Source organism: Anolis sagrei, chromosome Y, assembly GCF_037176765.1.
Source record: "Anolis sagrei isolate rAnoSag1 chromosome Y, rAnoSag1.mat, whole genome shotgun sequence".
Lineage (NCBI taxonomy): Eukaryota > Metazoa > Chordata > Lepidosauria > Squamata > Dactyloidae > Anolis > Anolis sagrei.
In genome coordinates this window covers 67,990,493-68,008,017 of record NC_090035.1, presented here as the reverse complement: position 1 = coordinate 68,008,017, position 17,525 = coordinate 67,990,493, and the positions used below count along the sequence as shown (strand labels likewise).

The following is a 17,525-nucleotide window of genomic DNA, read 5'->3' as shown; positions in this document are numbered from 1 at the left end:
CTACAAAGGGATTCAGAAGGTCCCTCTATATTGTGCCATAGCAGCAGGACAAGAAAGGCAATGAGTTAAACCCTTGTGCTGGCAGGACCGAAGACCAACAAGTCAGAGGTTCAAATCCGGGGACACTGCGGATGAGCTCCCTCTGTCAACTCCAGCTCCCCATGCAGGAACATGAGAGAAGCCTCCCACAAGGATGGTAAAACATCGAAACATCTGGGCATCTCCTGGGCAACATCCTTGCAGGCAGCCAATTCTCTCACACCAGAAGCGACTTGCAGTTTCTCAAGACACTCCTGACACAAAAAGGTAGGACAAGAGGTCCTGACATTTAGTGGCATTTAGTGGCAGGGGTTAAATAATTGGAGGTTCCCACAGTGGTGGGGCAAGTGGCAATCTGCTATTGCACTATAAGGTCTTGGCTGCCAGAATTTGGGAAGTGACAGAGAAGCATGTCTCCTGGCAGAGGAACCCACAAGAATTTAGAGTGGGGCTCTCATTATTATATAGGTTGAGTATGCCATATCAGACTTCTGGAGCTCTCCAAAATCCAAAATTATCCACATAGATAGTGAGACAGTGACACCTGTACTTACTGTTGACTCAGTATATGCAAACTTTGTCCATACACAGTTTTTAAATTGTGCATAAAAGTACCTCCATTGTGTACATGAAATATAAATGAATGTTGAGTTTGGATTAGGAACCTATCCCCAAGATATCTCAATATGTATATGCAATTATTAAGAAAAAACAAAATTGAAATATGGGACACTTCTGGTCCTAAACTTTGTAGAAACAGGATACTCAAACTGTAGTAATACTTGTTGTATTTTAGTGCTATCTTTAATAATTTAATTCAGGTGTTTTGAAGGTAAGGGCGCTCCATGCAGTCACGCTGATGACATGACCTTGGAGGTGTCTACGGACAATGCCAGCTGTTCAGCTTAGAAATGGAGATGAGCACCAACCCCCAGAGTTGGACACGACTGGACTTAATGTCTGGGGAAAACCTTTACATTTACCTCAGGTGTTTTTCAGATCTGTTATTTGTATTACATTAAATTATCTTAAATTATATTATCTTAAATTAAATTATAGCTGATCCCCAACCCATCTAAAACACAGACATGTGCCTTTCATCTCAAGAACAGAGAAGCATCCCGAGCTCTGAAGATCACCTGGGAAGGAATCCCACTGGAGCATTGCAGCGCACCCAAATACCTGGGAGTCACTCTGGACCGTGCTCTTACCTACAAGAAGCACTGCCTGAACATCAAGCAAAAAGTGGGTGCCAGAAACAATATCATATGAAAGCTGACTGGCACAACCTGGGGATCACAACCAGGTACAGTGAAGACATCTGCCCTTGCGCTGTGCTACTCTGCTGCTGAGTATGCACGCCCAGTGTGGAACACATCTCACCACACTAAAACAGTGGATGTGGCTCTTAATGAGACATGCCGCATTATCATGGGGTGTCTGCGCCACTGGAGAAATTACACTGCTTAGCTGGTATTGCACCACCTGACATCCGCCGGGAAGTAGCAGCCAATAGTGAAAGGACCAAGGCAGAGACATCTCCAGCTCATCCCCTGTTTGGGTATCAGCCAACATGTCAATGACTTAAATTTAGACATAGTTTTCTAAGATCTACAGAGACACTCGCTGGAACACCTCAGCAAGCGAGAGTCCAAAAGTGGCAGGCTCAAACCCAGAACCTCAACCAATGGCTGATACCAAATGAGAGACTCCCCCCCTAGGCACACAGAGGACTGGGTGACTTGGAAGGCGCTGAACAGACTGTGCTCTGGCACCACGAGTTGCAGAGCCAACCTTCAGAAATGGGGCCACAAAGTGGAATCCTCGACATGCGAGTGTGGAGAAGAGCAAACCACTGACCACCTGCTGCAATGCAACCTGAGCCCTGCCACATGCACAATGGAGGACCTTCTTGCAGCAACACCAGAAGCACTCCAAGTGGCCAGATACTGGTCAAAGGACATTTAACCAACTACCAAACTCACAAGTTTTGTATTTTGTCTGTTTGTTTGCTTTGTTCTGTTAGAAATGTAATATAATGGACTGGTTGCCCTGACACGACAAATAAATATCTCTTACTATACTTCTGATTAGGTTTATTCTTGAATGGGGGCGGGGGGGAAGCTTTGCTCCTGTCAGAAACCTAGGGAGAAGTGAAGACCAAACAAACAAATTCTCAAATCACATGAGAGAATACTATACAAACCCATTTACACTTTAGGATTCGACATATTCATGCTGTGGAAACTCTTCCTAGGCCCATTGAGGACTATCATCTGTATTCATCTTTAGATAGATGTCTTCACCTTGATGAAACACCACTGGACAATAGCTATCTTTAAATTCACATTGAAAAGGATTCCAGTAAATGTTACTTAGAGATTCTGATATTCCAGGATTTCACTTTTCATAAACTGAAATTATTTTTCACAGGGGAAAGTGAGTAAAAAACCATTCAGCCATCGGTCAGGCCTGATACCCAAGTTTAGGCAATTTTTGTCTAGGGATTGCCGAGATAGGACTATCCCAGACCTTGGAATGTCAGGGCCAAAGTGTGATGCAGGGGAAATAGAGATATAAACCTTTATAACTTGCACTCTTTCAGACAAGAATATATATTACAGTTTTTTTTCTTGCCATGATAAAATCACTCAAACCTGCAAAGCTCTTGAAGACTATTTGCAAGTCAAAACTCATTCTGCACACAATAATGCCTGGGTTTTTTTTTTCATAGTAAAGGTAAAGGTTTTCCCCTTGACATTAAGTCCAGTCGTGTCTGACTCTGGGGGTTGGTGCTCATCTCCATTTCTAAGCCGAAGAGCTGGCATTGTCCATAGGCACCTCCAAGGTCATGTGGCCGGCATGACTGCATGGAGCGCTGTTACCTTCCTGCAGAAGCAGTACCTATTGATCTAATCACATTTGCATGTTTTCAAACTGCTAGGTTGGCAGAAGCTGGGCCTAACAGCGGAAGCTTATCCTGCTCCCGGGATTCAAACCACCAACCTTTCGGTCAGCAAGTTCAGCAGCTCAGTGGTTTAACTCGCTGCGCCACAGAGTTAAACCCACTTTTCCCCCCATAAAGAATAGCAATTTGTGCAGTGAAAATAATATTTTCTGTACAGATTTCTGTTCCATGGGAGTGTATTTTATAGTTAGAGTGCTACTATTGAGAAAATGAAAACAATTGCATTGTGAAACTCAGGGCCCATTTAGACTACAGTATTATTGTGATATTAGTCTACTGCTGTGATTCTAATCTTTGGGTGTCTGGGATTTGCAGTCCTAGCTGGCAATTGAGCTGAAGGAAAATATCTTCATCAAACCAAGAATATTTGGGTGAAAAAGCCATCTAACATTCAGATTATTTTTGCTTTAAGCCTGGCATTTATTTTGACCCAAGGAAGCAGAGAAAATCCAGAAACTGCACTCAATTAAAATGGAAAGTGATATGATGGAGTGAATGCAGAATGGAGGCATTCCCACACTGCTGCTTTTTAGCCAAAGGTCTTCATCAGCAGAAGCCCAGAGACAGTTGGCAGGAGGAAACTTGTAGGTTGAGACGCCTTAGAAACCTTTGGGTTACACTCAACCTCATCAAGTTCACCAGTGAAAAGAGGGATTTTGTCCTCTTTCATTGTTATACAAACAAGCTCACTTGTGCAACCTTTCATAATACTGTCGACGATTCTTCCATCAGGACCTAGGAGAGAAGAGGGATGGTTAAGGAACCAGTTATGCAGGTATACTCCTCTCCAAATTACACTCCATCTAATCTTTTTTTTCCCCTGCCACAAAGAGTGCATCCACATTATGGAATTAATTATGTTTGACTGCCATGGCTCAATGCTATGGCTCAATGCTATGGAATCCTGGAGATTTTGCAATATCCAGTTAATTGCCATGGCTCAATGCTATGGAATTCTGGGGATTTTGCAATATCCAGTTTTGGATAGCAAAGAGAAGGGTAAACACTTCTGCAATATTTGCTTTGATATCTATAAACTTCATCACACTGGGAAAAAAATCCACATATAATCTGGTTTCTGCCTCCTGCAGAATTCTGGGGTTTGTAGTTTAGTGAGGCTGTTAAAGGCTCCTTCCTAAATTACAAACCCCAGAATTCTGTAAGAGGAAGAAACTGTATTTTAAGTGGATTCTTTCCTTAGTGTGATGAAGCCCCTTGCCCTTGTTCAGAAGATTTTGCCTTTCTTTCTGACCCTTTGATGATTGAATTTTGAAAAAAAAAATGGTTTGTTGTAGAAACTAGGATTGCTGAGAAAGCTTGAGCTGAGACGCCTTTTTCCTCATGATAACTCTTCCAGGAGTGAATTTCCCTTCTGAGTGGTAGATTTCTCTCACTTTCCCTTGTCTAACCCTATTCTTAACTGTGAGTTGTTTGTAAGGTGTGATGGTTGTAATTTGGGGAGCTCCACTGGCTGCCATTCATTTTCTGGACCCAATTCAAGGTGCAGGTTCTCACCTACAAAGCCCTGAACCTTTGTGACTGCATCTCTGTATACGAACCCACACAATCTCTTCGATCATCTGAAGAGGCCCTGCTCATGCTCCCACCTGTATCGCAAGTGCGATTGGTGGGGACGAGAGAGGGCCTTTTCGGTGGTGGCCCCTCGACTCTGGAACTCTCTTCTAAGGACATCAGGCATGCCCCAACCTTGGCAGTCTTTAAGAGGAGCTTGAAGATGTGGTTGTTCCAGTGTGCCTTCCCAGAATAATGTTCCCATAGCACTTTGTCCTCCAAAGCACTTGATATTGTTTTAAGTCTACTTGTATGTTTCCACAAACCGCCCCATCACTCTTTTCGCCCATGTCCAGCATTATTTTTTAATTTTAATTACATTTGGCCTACCCAAAGATTTTAAAGTGTGTTGTCTCATTTGATAATGTTTATGTTATTGTTTTACTGTTTTAAATTGCTTGTATTGTTATTGTTATTTCTTGTATTGTTGTATTTTGGGTTCGGCCTCATGTAAGCCACACCGAGTCCCTTGGGGAGATGGTAGCGGGGTATAAATAAAGTATTATTATTATTATTATTATTATTATTATTATTATTTGGGATTGTCTGAACTGGGATATTACAGTTAGAGTGGTTTCAAACTGCATTAATTCTATAGTATTGCACCCTAAGTCATTGTAAGTGAAAGAAGCATTGCTCCTTTGTTACATGTCCTTGCACTCAAGTCGCCACTCCTCCTGTGGCAACCCTATGAATTTCATAGAGTTTTTCATGGGTAAGGTTTACCATTATCTGTTGTGGCTCAGCAAGTGGATGGGAATTTTTCTGATGTTTCAGAGGACGAGGGAATTGATGGATTCAAAGTAAAAAGTCAGCTAGTGATCCAAGAGAATTACAGGCTGAGGAGGCCTCTGTTTAAAACAGCTTCACTGGCTTCCGAGCCAAATTTAAGGTGCAGGTTATGACCTATAAAGCCCTAAATGGTTCGGGCTCTGCCTATCTTTGCGATCGCATCTATCTTTGCGATCGCCCCCCCCCCCCCTCTGCAACGCCCTTCCTAGAGAAATAAGACAGGCCCCATCCCTCCCCTCCTTTCGTAAGAGCCTGTAGACCTGGTGGTTTAAACAAGCCTTTGAGAACGACTATTTCTAGCTCATCCCCAGATACTGTTGAATATGGCCATATCTTTTTCTACCAATTACCCAGGTTTCTTCCTCCGATTAGGCCCCATAAATGAGTAGCCATAGACTCTATCTAATTTCCTGGGCCCTATACAAATTGCACTAGCCTCGGCCCGGCCTTTTAAATTGCCTTAAACAGGCAGGATTATCTTAAACATGTATGTGCTATTGTGATTTTTTTAATGCTTTTATTGTCTTGTTAATTTTATGTTTATGCTGTTTTCTTTGTATGTAAGGATTTTACTTGGAAACCGCTCTGAGTCCCCTTGGGGAGATGGAGCAGTATATAAATAAAGTTTTGTTGTTGTTGTTGTTTTGGATTCCTGTGCTCATTCCCAAGCAACAGGAAGCGAAGATGTCAGTTTCCTTGTGAAATGGCCTTTGGCCAATGGGGAGTTTTCCCATGAAGCCAGATTAGGTCTCCAGACAGAGGGAGTGAAAGATAGATTAATTAGAAATTCTTAGAAACTCTGTGAGAAGTCCTTGAAGCCCAGGTGTGTCCAACATGATCTCATGACTTCTTGGTCGGGCTTACACTTAAATCAAGTGGTGTTTACTTGGTGCCTTTCAGAGAGGACAATGTTGCCATATGATAGTGTTCCTGTTTCGGCTCTCAAGTTCATGATTCAAGTTTCCTGTGTTTGCCTATGTTCCTTTTTCCAAGGGTTTGCCTTGAAAAAATTCCTGCTTTCATGCTTATGGATTTATGCCTGAGATTTTGGCTCTCTTGACTTCATGTATTTTGCCATTTTTGGATTGCTGCCATTTTGTATACGGACTGCTGCTATTTTGTGTTTCCTTGTCTGCTGCTATTTTGGGAAATGCTCCTTTTCCCCTTTGTACATGCTTTTCTTAATAAATTGATGTAGTTAGTGCTACTGGACTCTGGTGTGATGATGGGTGAAAAGGTGTCTCAAGGCTAGAATGTAACATTTCTTTCCTCTAACCTGTCCGGACCATCATATAAAATGTTCTATGTTGAATGACTGCTGAAGATACCTTTTTGGAGAGCCTTTCCAAATGGCTTCACAGACTCAATGGATCTACAGGGGAGCTTACCTGGTCACTCAGGTAAGCATAACATAAACCAAATCCTTAAAATGTGCCCAGTTAAAATTAGGTAGCCAGTCAAATTCCTTTATGTGCTGCCTTCACACAGAAGTCTGAATGAAAACATTTTGCACTAATTTCAAGGGTAGCCCCAGATCCGGCACAATTCAGCAGTCTAGCCTTGAGGTTACTAACAGCTGGATCTGCGTAATCAAGTTATCCCTCTCCAAGAATGACCAATATATCAGCTGAAACCAATAAAAGACTCCAGAGGCAAACTAACAGGCTCCTTACAAAAGAGGAAGTGTCTTATATATCAGGAGGGACTTACGTTGTATGCGTGTGGTTCTGATACCAATGCAATGGGTGTCTTCTCCGGTACATTTCACTGCCTTTTCCTCACATGTTTTTGACCAAGCAAAGCAGCCAGGGCATTCCTTTCCATTGGGGGCTGTTTTTCCTAGTTTTACTGACAAAAAAAAGAGTGGAAACTTTGCTCTATGCATGCTAAATAATGCAAAAGCAGAAATATTACTAAATACTGTATGTTGCATGCATAGTTGAGTTTTATCAGAATAAAACCATGAGATAGTGTTCCTGTCTCGGCTCTCAAGTTCATGATTCAGGTTTCCTGTGTTTACCTATGTTCTTAGTCCCCTTCGGGGTGAGAAGGGCGGCATATAAATGTCGTAAATAAATAAATAATAAAAAATTGAAGTGTATCCACAGCTATCTGCAAATTAGAATTCCCAGATTTCAGGGTCTAATTCTGAGTCTCAGGTCCTTCTCTGTTTTCTCCACTCCTCGGGGAAAGGGGGAAGGAACCCAAGGTGAGGGTGCTGCCCTGAAAACTGTATCTGTGTATGTCAGTGTATGCATGCAAATGTAATTTGATCATTTGTTTTTAAATGTATAAAAACATAGTATAAAGTGCAAGGATGTGTGACTACTACGCAGAACAACTAGGGACTAGCTTTCATATAGGGATATACATATGCTAAGTCAGACCTTGCATAGTAAAGGTAAAGGTTTTCCCCTGACATTAAGTCCAGTCGTATCTGACTCTGAGAGTTGGTGCTCATCTCCATTTCTAAGCTGAAGAGCTGGCATTGTCCATAGACACCTCCAAGGTTATGCGGCCGTAATGACTGCATGGAGCGCCATTACCTTCCCGCCAGAGCGGTACCTATTTATCTACTCATATTTGCATGTTGGCAGAAGCTGGGGCTAACAGTGGGAGCTCACCCTGCTCCCCAGATTTGAACCAGCGACCTTTCGGTCAGCAAGTTCAGCAGCTCAGTGGGTGTAACCCACTGTGCCACTGGGGGCTCCAATGCATACAGGGCCAAAAATTTACTATCAGTCAATTGACATATTTGGCAAATAGGAGTGGTAATAGAGTTGTTCCGATAGTATTGTACATTGCAGCTGTGAATCCTAATAATAATAATAATAATAATAATAATAATAATAATAACTTTATTCTTATACCCTACCCCCATCTCCCTGAAGGGACTGGGGACGGCTTACAGAACTGCACAAAGTGCCTAAAAACAAACATAAAAATGAAGCACAATATAAAACACAATAAAATAAAACACATACACATATAAAAACATCAACTCAGGCTCAGTAAAACTGAAATCATAAGCCAGTGGCAGTAAGCTGCTGTCAAGATGGCCAAGCTGTAAGCAATAGGAATGGAATAAGTGCAAGCTGCAACAATAGACAGAGGGCATAGTATAAAGTGCAAGGATGTGTGACTACTATGCAGAACAACTAGGGACTAGGCATTCTCAAAGGCCTGTCTTCAAGTCCCTACGAAAGTCCCTATATTTCACATTGGGAAGTGTACATTGCGCATTGCATATTACATAATGGCACCCAGTAAATGATGTGTTGCACACTGTCGCCATTCTATATGTGGGGTGGCATGGCACGGGTGAAACTTATCTCCAAACTGGAAGATATACACTGAACTAAGGGGATGTTGGACTTGAAGCCTTATTATTTGGGATTTTATTTTAAATAATTAAATGTAATTCTCTAAAAAATGTTGACATTTAATGTAGCATGTTAAAGACGTTATCGAGGAATGCTTGTCACCTTTGTAACATCTCGAGGACCTACCCACAGTGACAATGCATGTCATTGTCCTTCAGACTCCAATTTTGGTTCTGAAAATTCATGTCAGGGAAGCAAAGAAAATCCAAAAGAAATGATGAAGAAGATGGCTTCCCAGGTGAGCGACAAGAAAGAACACTTCTGATCTTATATCTACAGATCTACATATGAACTCCTTTCAATCAAAAGAAAAATTAAGATGCTGAAAAATTAAGATGCAAACAAAATTGATAAACGTACATGGAGGAACATCTTTGGGGCAGTTTTTGTCTTTGCAACAGACTACCGATGACATATAGCTTCTTCCATTCCCCACAGAAAAGTGCATTTTGTTAAAGGTACAGATTTTAGAGTAATCACAGGACTTCTCAACAATGTGTTCTGTTACTCCACCTACAAGTAAAGGAGAGATGGAATTATTTTGTGACTAGCAGAAGATCCATCCATAGGATGAGTCTGGTTTTTAGTTATTTTCAGCAGTTCCAATTGTTTGTTATTTATCTATCTATTTATTTATTTCATTTCAACCCCACCTATCTCAACCCCGGAGGGGGCTCAAGACAGCTTACAAATCTAGCAAAAATTTAGTGCCGCACAGGTAAACAATAAAACACATCTTGTAAAATATAACAGTCTAAACATATAAGTAATCAAAACACATATCAATCAATCAAAACCAAGTCTTTGAAGTTGCCTTCAAAGTCAACTCTGACTTCTCTACTTTTCTTGGCAAGATTTATTCCTGAGGAGGATTGTCGTGGTCTTGCTTTTAGGTTGAAAAATTGTAACCTGCTCAAGATTGCCCCAGGAGATCAGTCAATGGCACCCACAAACCGCGGCCCTACAGCTGTTTGGGCCTCCAACTCCCAGAATTCCTGACAATTGAACAAGCTAGCTAGGCCTTCTGGGAGATGGAGACCCAAGCAGCTGGAGAGCCGCAGTTTGAGGATGCCTGACTGGCTAATGGGTTTCTATGGCTGAATGTGAATTTGAACCTTAGTCTTCAAGAATTCTAGTTTCTTTCAAGGACCTAATCTATCAAGATGAAATCTCTGTAACTGACAGTTTGATGACTCCATGGATAAGTACAAGGGTTGGATAGGTTCATTCAGAAGAGCTTGAAAGTTGTAAAAACTTCCAAATTTTGACTTTCGAAGCAGTTTTGATCCACGCAGGAAAGGTGGGGGGGAATCCGAATTTGAATCACTAACCTTTTTTCTGAAATATTCCATAATGTTCTGATGTCTCCCAAGGTTATTTTAATTTTCAGAACCATTAAGCAACTTTGCAAAAGCCTAAAAAGTTTTAAAATCTCATGCTTTCCCTCCCCTGGCGATGCAAGGGAGGGATGAGATGGTTGTGGCTAAGCACAGCCATTAATGTAGTTTGTGAAGGCCAGGCCCCCAATGGTAGAGATTGCAAAAGGTCCTGCTGTTAAACTACATTTCTCACACTGCCTTGCTGCTCATTAGCCAAAATGGCTGAAGGACCTCTATAGCTATCTGTAGCAGTCTTCGTCTAAATATAAAATAAACTTATTGAATCTACAAAGGTGTCTAAAGAAGGCAGCAAAGCAATAAGCAACTTTTGCAAAGCCAAGAGAACATAAACTGCTTAAAAACCAATCATTTCACCTTGGCCTGATTGTCATGAAAAAGGCATTGTGTAGCCAACCACTGCCAGCCAGCCCTTTATGTCAGTAATTAATGATAAAATAAAATGATTGATTACATCTGCAAAAAGGAATAAACGGAGGATGTGTCTTGAAGGTCCCTCCAACTCAATAGAGGAAGTAAATAGATGTCGGTAAAGTTTGGATGGTGCCTTTCTGCTCAGAAGAAGGGGATCAGTCTAGATTTCCCTTGATGGAGTCTGTACTATGATTTCTGTCCTCCATCAATTTAACACAGTTTGTGCCACACAAACAAAGTTTCTGGAGTAGAACAACTACTTTCAAAGTAAAGACCACTCAATGAAACAGGAAATAACACTTTCAAACCAGGAACAGATTTTCTTTATTATTAAAAAAAAATTATAAAAGAAACTTTGAAAATTTGCCAAAACTCCATGGATAAGGCAAAAGTTATGATCTACCACTGTAACAAGTTTCATCAGGATTGGTCTAAAAATGAGGGCGGGAGAATCCATTCAAGTTTCCTCAGTGCCAGTGCTTTTTTTTTCTCCTACTGTGCATGCGTGTCTGCCATTAACGAAGCAATTAGGAAGTTTTGGAAGTTTCAGTAAGTTTTGATTTTTTAAAAAAATAAATAAATTCAGAAGTGACTTTAGAATTGAACCACCAGCACCCCCTACATCCAAAATGAGTTTTGAACCATTTTTTTAAAATCAACCAAGCCTAATAAGTACTTATATGGCAATGAAAGAAATTGGAGCATGTTGAACTGTTGTAACCGAATCCATCTCTGTAAACAAACTATAGTTTGTTTGCCAGCCATAAAGCATCATTAGTGGCCTAACCATGGTTTATTGTTTATTTACAATCCCCGGGTTGCTTTGAAATGGATTTCCATTAGGTCTGAATCCCTTTCAGTCCTGGATTGCTTCTTCAGCTGCACACCCTAAAACAGGAGCTGGCAAAAGTGAATGGAGGAAAACAAACTAGAGGTGTGGAAAAGAACTTGTGATTTGTTTGGTACTCGTTGGCTAAAAAAAAAAAATCTATGCATGAAACATGGCTTAATGTAGCACTCTACAGTGTGGGTGGGCAACTGAGAGAGACTAGTGAAGCACATAGGCACTCTTGGAGATCTAGGAGGAACTCCCTTCCATCCCATCACAAAAATATATTGAATCCCTTCTCTGGCATGATATAGCAGTGTGGCCATTGGACTACAGCTTTGATGACCAGAGTTCAAATCCCCACTCAGTCATGGAAACGCACTGTGTGACCTTGAATGAGTCACATGACCTCGTCACATTGAGAGGTGAAAGCTTGGGTGACCATCCTTTTAGCGTAGAGAATCGCCCCTCTTATATTGTCAGCAGTCCTGTTTCGGAGTCTGCCTCCCCATCACACTCACACATGAAAATTTGAGAGCTGGCAATACATTCATCTTACATTCATCACAAGGTCAGTATTACTATTTTTGTTTGTAATCAGAAGAAACAATTACATCCAAAAAGCAAGAGATCCCTTGCCCTGCCCAAAGCCTCTTATTTTAAAGGAGACTGACACCAGTTTAAAATCTCATCTTCCTGTGGGAAAAATTGTTCTGCCCCAAACCCCAGAGGATAGAAGAGACAGCGATCCAGGTTAAAACCACAGCCTTTCATGGGCTCTTATTGATTTGTAGCGAACCCCGAAGGTTACAAGAGGCAGTGATCCAGGTTAAAATCATTGCTTTCCATGGGATCCTATTGATCTGCCTTGAACACCAGAGGATACAAGAAGCAGTGATCCAGGTTAAAACCATTGCTTTCCATGGGACCCTATTGTTCTACACCAAACCCTGTCGCAGTGTTTCTCAACCTTCCTAATGCCGTGACCCCTTAATACAGTCCCTCATGTTGCAGTGACCTCCAACCAAAAAATATTTTGTTGCTACTACGTAACTGTAATGTTGCTACTGTTATGAATCATAATGTAAATATCTGATATGCAGGTTGTATTTTCATTCACTGGACCAAATTTGGCACAAATACCTGATACGCCCACATTTGAATACTGGTGGGTTTAGGGGGGGATTGATCGATTTTGTCATTTGGGAGTTGTAGTTGGTAGTTCACCTACAATCAAAGAGCATTCTGAACTCCACTAACAAGGGAATTAAACTTGGCACACAGAAATCCCATGACCAACAGAAAATACTGGAAAGGTTCGGTGAATATAGACCTCGAGTTTGGGAGTTGTAGTTCACCTACGTCCAGAGAGCACAGTGGACTCAAACAATGATGGCTCTGGACCAAACTTGGCACAGATGCTCAATATGCCCAAATGTGAACACTGGTGGTGTTTGGGAAAAATAGATCTTGACATTTGGGAGTTGTAGTTGCAGGGATTTATAATTCTTTTAAATCAAAGAGCATTCTGAACATCACCAGCGATAGAAATGGGTCAAACTTCCCACACAGAACCCCCATGACTAACAGAAAATACTGTTTTCTGATGGTCTTTGGTGACCCCTGTGACACCCCCTCAGGACCCATCTGGGGGTCCCGACCCCCAGGTTGAGAAACACTGCCCTATTGGATACACAAGACTGTGATTCAGTTTAAAAGCATTTATTTCCATGGATTCATATTATTTTGCATTAAACCCATAGGATACAAGAGACTGCTGATGGTTGGACAATGAAACAGGATGGGAAACTGGGTTGTTGTTGGTTTTTTTACGCTATATGGGTATGTTCTAGAAGCATTCTCTCCTGACATTTCACCTGCATCTATGGCAAGCATCCTCATAGGTGCAGGCGAAACGTCAGGAGAGACTGCTTCTAGAACATAGCCATATAGCCTGAAAAACCTACAACAACCTAGCGATTCCAGCCATGAAGGCCTTCGACAATACATAGGATGGGAAACTTTTGGTGGTTCCCATCCACCTGTTTTTCAGTTGTAAAGTACGATAAGAGGTCGGAGCTCTGAACATGATTGTTGGCCCATATTCAGAGTTCCCTCCTTTCAGGACATTTCTGTCTCTTTTCAACCCTGGGACATGTGATGAGCTCCGTGCCTCTCCATGCTAGAAAAGAAGCTTAAGTGTCCTGCTAGGAGGAAATCATAAAATCATTGAGTTGGAAGAAACATTGCGGGTAATAATAATAATAATAATAATAATCTTTATTTATACCCCGCCACCATCTATCTCCCCAACGGGGACTCGGGGTGGCTTACATGGGGTCAGGCCCACCAGCACAATTACAATAAAATAAAATAAAAATAAAATCAAAACACAAAACAACAGCATAATAAAATTCAAATTCATCCAGTCCAACCCCCTGCCAAGAAGCAGGAAAATCGCATTCAAAGCACCCCCTACAATCAATGTGATGAGGTTGATTACTGGAGTTCCTTCCTTTCCAGACACTTTAACTCATGTGATGAGCTTCATGTCTCTCCATGTTTGAATAGAGGCTGAAGTATCCTAAGACTGGGAAATTTCTCAATGTAATAAGAGGGACATTCTCTCAGTCTCAGACCTGCTCTGAATGAATCTTGCCATGAAAACCCTGTGATAGGATCACCTTAGGGTTGCCATAAGTTGGAAATGACGAAGGCACACAATTACAACAATGCAACATTTCTCCCTTACTATATTGCCAAGAAAAAAATAGCCATTATTTTAAATCAGGGGGGGAATCAGTTCAAAGGCCAAAACAATCTTATCTTAGCAGCTTCTCGCCCACCTAGATTGTGTTCGGAATTTACTATGGTGCAGGTATCTTTGTTAGCACTACAGGTCTTCATGGGGCCATTGCAATTGAAACTGGTGCGATTGCCGGTATGGTTGCTGATGATCTTTATACAAGTTTCACATTGTAAGCAAGCACCTGGGGCAGACAGAGACACAGAAAATCCACTTGTTGGCATAGGTACGTCTGTTTGTCAAAGCATGTGTTTTTCGTTACTGGCTCTTAATACCTGCTGGCCAGCTTAAAATACAGACCAGGCTGTATGGTATGCACACCTCTACCTTTCACCAGAAAGATGGAGCCACTGAATCTCAGATGAAATGACTAAAGGGCTTTCATCCCCTCCTCTCACACCAGAAACAACTTGCAGTTTCTCAGCTCGCTTCTGACACAATTAAAAAATCCCTTCCTTCTTAGAACGGATGCCTGACAGTCCCTTCACTCTGCCTGAAGGATGGATTGGCTTTGCTTATATATACAGTGTTTTTTTTCCCCCATGTCAGGAGCAACTTGAGAAACTGCAAGTCATTTCTGGTGTGAGAGAATTGGCCGTCTGCAAGAACACTGTCAAGGGGACACCCAGATGTTTTGATGTTTTACCATCCTTGTGGGAGGCTTCTCTCATGCCATTTGGAGTGCATCCAAAAGGGCTGTACACATGTTTTTCTCCCTGAGTCTTACTTTTCTCTGGCCCACTGATTTGGACACTTCTATTCCTCCCATGTCAATACCTATTATATAGCCTGGAAAAGGAGAAATGTGGCTGGAACAAGCAAAAACAAGAAAGTTAGGTCCCTCCCACACAGCTGTACAAAATCCACATTGAACTGGATTATACAGCAGTGTGGACTCAGGGCTCGTCCAGACAGTACCTTTATTGTGGTATTTACCTCAATAAAGGAAGAACTGTCCAGACAACGTTCTGGACAGTTTCGAATTAATTCGCTACAAACCAGGAAAACCCTGATTAGATAGTGGTTTTATTCCACACCTTCTTAGAAGGCGCAGGGTAAACCCATTATTTCTGGGTCTGGACTACACTGTGGGAATACCCATCCACCCCCAAGCCCCCAGACCCCTTAGAAAAGTAATGAAAACTTACCTGGCCTCCATTACAGGCTTTGGCCAGCTCTTCCAGTGCATAGAAATAATGTGACAGCAGAGCGGGGGAGGGGGGGAGGAAATTCATGTGCCCCCCCCCCCTCTCCTGGCACATCATTTCTATGCACCGAAAGAGCTGGCTGAAGCCTGTAATGGAGGCCAGGTAAGTTTTCATTACTTTTCTAAGAAGTCTGGAGGCTTGGGAGGTGGGGGGGGGGGGGGTAGGGCCTCCAGACATTCTTTCTGGCTAGTTCCAAGAGAACGTCTGGACACCCATCCAGAAAGCACCAGCATCCTTGCTATGGAACCCAAGCATCCTTGCTATGCAATCCAAGGATGCTTACAACAGGTTTGCCAGTATGGACTGGTTCTTTCTTCTTCTTCCCCCTTTAACAATAACAGCATGTACTTTCTGGGGTGGGCGTGGACAAGCCCCCAGGAAAATCCATATTTTTAAAATGGGGATTCTCCTGGGATAAAGGCCTATCTGAATCTGTCCTCAGGTAACTCAGTTCAAAGCAGATATTGTAGACTATATTCTGGGGGCCCTTGGATTATATTCTGGGGACACATTCACACAGCCCTATATCCCAGAATATCAAGGCAGTAGATCCCACATTGTGTGCTTTGAACTGGAATATCTGACAGTGTGGACTCAGATAAGTCAGTTCAAAGCAGACATTGTGGGATTTACTTCCTTGATATTTTGGGATATAGGGCTGTGTGGAAGGGCCCTATGATACAAGGTGGAGGATTCAGGACTTCTTTCATGGCATCTTTGGGCCCTTCCACACAGCCCTATATCCCAGAATATCAAGGCGGAAAATCCCACAATTTGCTTTGAACTCGGTTATCTGAGTCCACACTCAGATAATGTGGGATTTCCTGCCTTGATATTCTGGGATATAGGGCTGTGTGGAAGGGCCCTATGCTATGGAATCCAAGGATGCTTACAACAGGTGTTGTGATTTTTCTTTCCAGAGTTTGTTTGCCAGTATGGACTGGTTCTTTCTTCTTCTTCCCCCTCTAATGATAACAGCCCATCCGGAACTTCTGGGAGTAGGGTTTTTACAAGAGAGGCAATGCCCTCAATAGCTACAATGCTTCATTTTCCTCTCTCTATTGGGATCTTGACATACCCTGCCCACTTCCTATGAACACCAGTCTTGAATTTGACACCACCGAACTCAATGGAATAATTCTCCAGTGAGCTATCTCTTCTTCCTTACCTGTTGTTAGGAGCACACAGAAGAGCAAGACTTTTAGAAAACCTTGCATGGTGGTAGAAACTCCATAGACCCTTGTTCCACGATGGACTGGATTCTTTGACTCAAAGGCCGGGCGGTGACATCCAGGAAAAACATGCACACCATGTGATAAATTCTCCTAATATTTATGTGATAATGTAATAAAGAGATGAAACCCAGTTCATTAAGATATAGTTAGTCTTAGGCTGTGGTTATATGAGGCAGGTTACTCTGGGCAATTTGTGCTTCAGAGGTGCCCCAGATCTCAGGCCCCTTCTACACTTTCATATATTCTGGATTATCAAAGTGGGTAATCCACATTATTTGATTTGAACTGGATTATATGAGTCTACACTGCCATATAATCCAGTTCAAAGCAGATAATCTGGATTGTATACGGCAGTGTAAAGGGGGCCTCAGAGTAATCTATGCATCTTCAAAGATATCTTGCCTGATCCAGTAGATCTCTTTTATGTTCTTATGAAGCCACTGAACTAGAAGTGAACAAACCATCTGTCTCTTACAGATGTACAGATGTTGTTGGACTACCTATCCTCTTACTCCAGTCATTGGCCACATAGTGGTTAGATTTAATGGAGCCTGACAACATCTGGAGAGGCATTGTCCACATAATTAATTAAGAATGGGGAATCTGTACCTTCAGAAACCAGAGAAAGTTGAGGGTTGATGATGGGTTTTTTTCTACTTGGAAAAGTAATGCTTTTCACATAATTATATGGATGTTGTGGGAACTTTTTATTTCCATGGTGAAGACTGAAAGGGTTAACAGAACTTAGAAATGTTGAAATGCAAACCTAAAGAGGGGTTTGTCCCTCTCCTCTGGCCTGCAGAAGACCAAAAGCCAAGAGGAGATAATGTATCTAGAAGACACAAGATGCTCTATAGTCAAGTATGCCCAGGGAGTACCCAG

The 17,525-nt window shown here is 42.0% G+C and overlaps 1 protein-coding gene across 1 annotated transcript; it reads right to left on the bottom strand.

Moving 5' to 3' along the window:
- Positions 1-3,443: 3,443 nt before the first annotated feature.
- LOC137095102 (phospholipase A2 inhibitor NAI-like) lies at positions 3,444-16,640 on the bottom strand. The gene is made up of 5 exons (XM_067461351.1): positions 16,577-16,640; positions 14,241-14,384; positions 9,115-9,267; positions 7,082-7,219; positions 3,444-3,742 (listed from the first exon to the last, which is right to left on the bottom strand). Exons 1-5 carry the CDS (start codon positions 16,623-16,625, stop codon positions 3,537-3,539), a joined length of 690 nt encoding a protein of 229 aa, XP_067317452.1. The 5' UTR covers positions 16,626-16,640; the 3' UTR covers positions 3,444-3,536.
- Positions 16,641-17,525: the final 885 nt, after the last annotated feature.

Excerpts from the sequence above, each read along its gene's own strand:
- LOC137095102 (XM_067461351.1), bottom strand. The coding sequence starts at position 16,625 with ATGCAAGGTTTTCTAAAAGTCTTGCTCTTCTGTGTGCTCCTAACAACA. Across the intron at positions 14,385-16,576 it reads CTGTGTGCTCCTAACAACAG|GTGCTTGCTTACAATGTGAA; the intron begins GTAAGGAAGAAG and ends TGTCTGCCCCAG. Across the intron at positions 3,743-7,081 it reads CAGAACCACACGCATACAAC|GTCCTGATGGAAGAATCGTC; the intron begins GTAAGTCCCTCC and ends CTTCTCTCCTAG.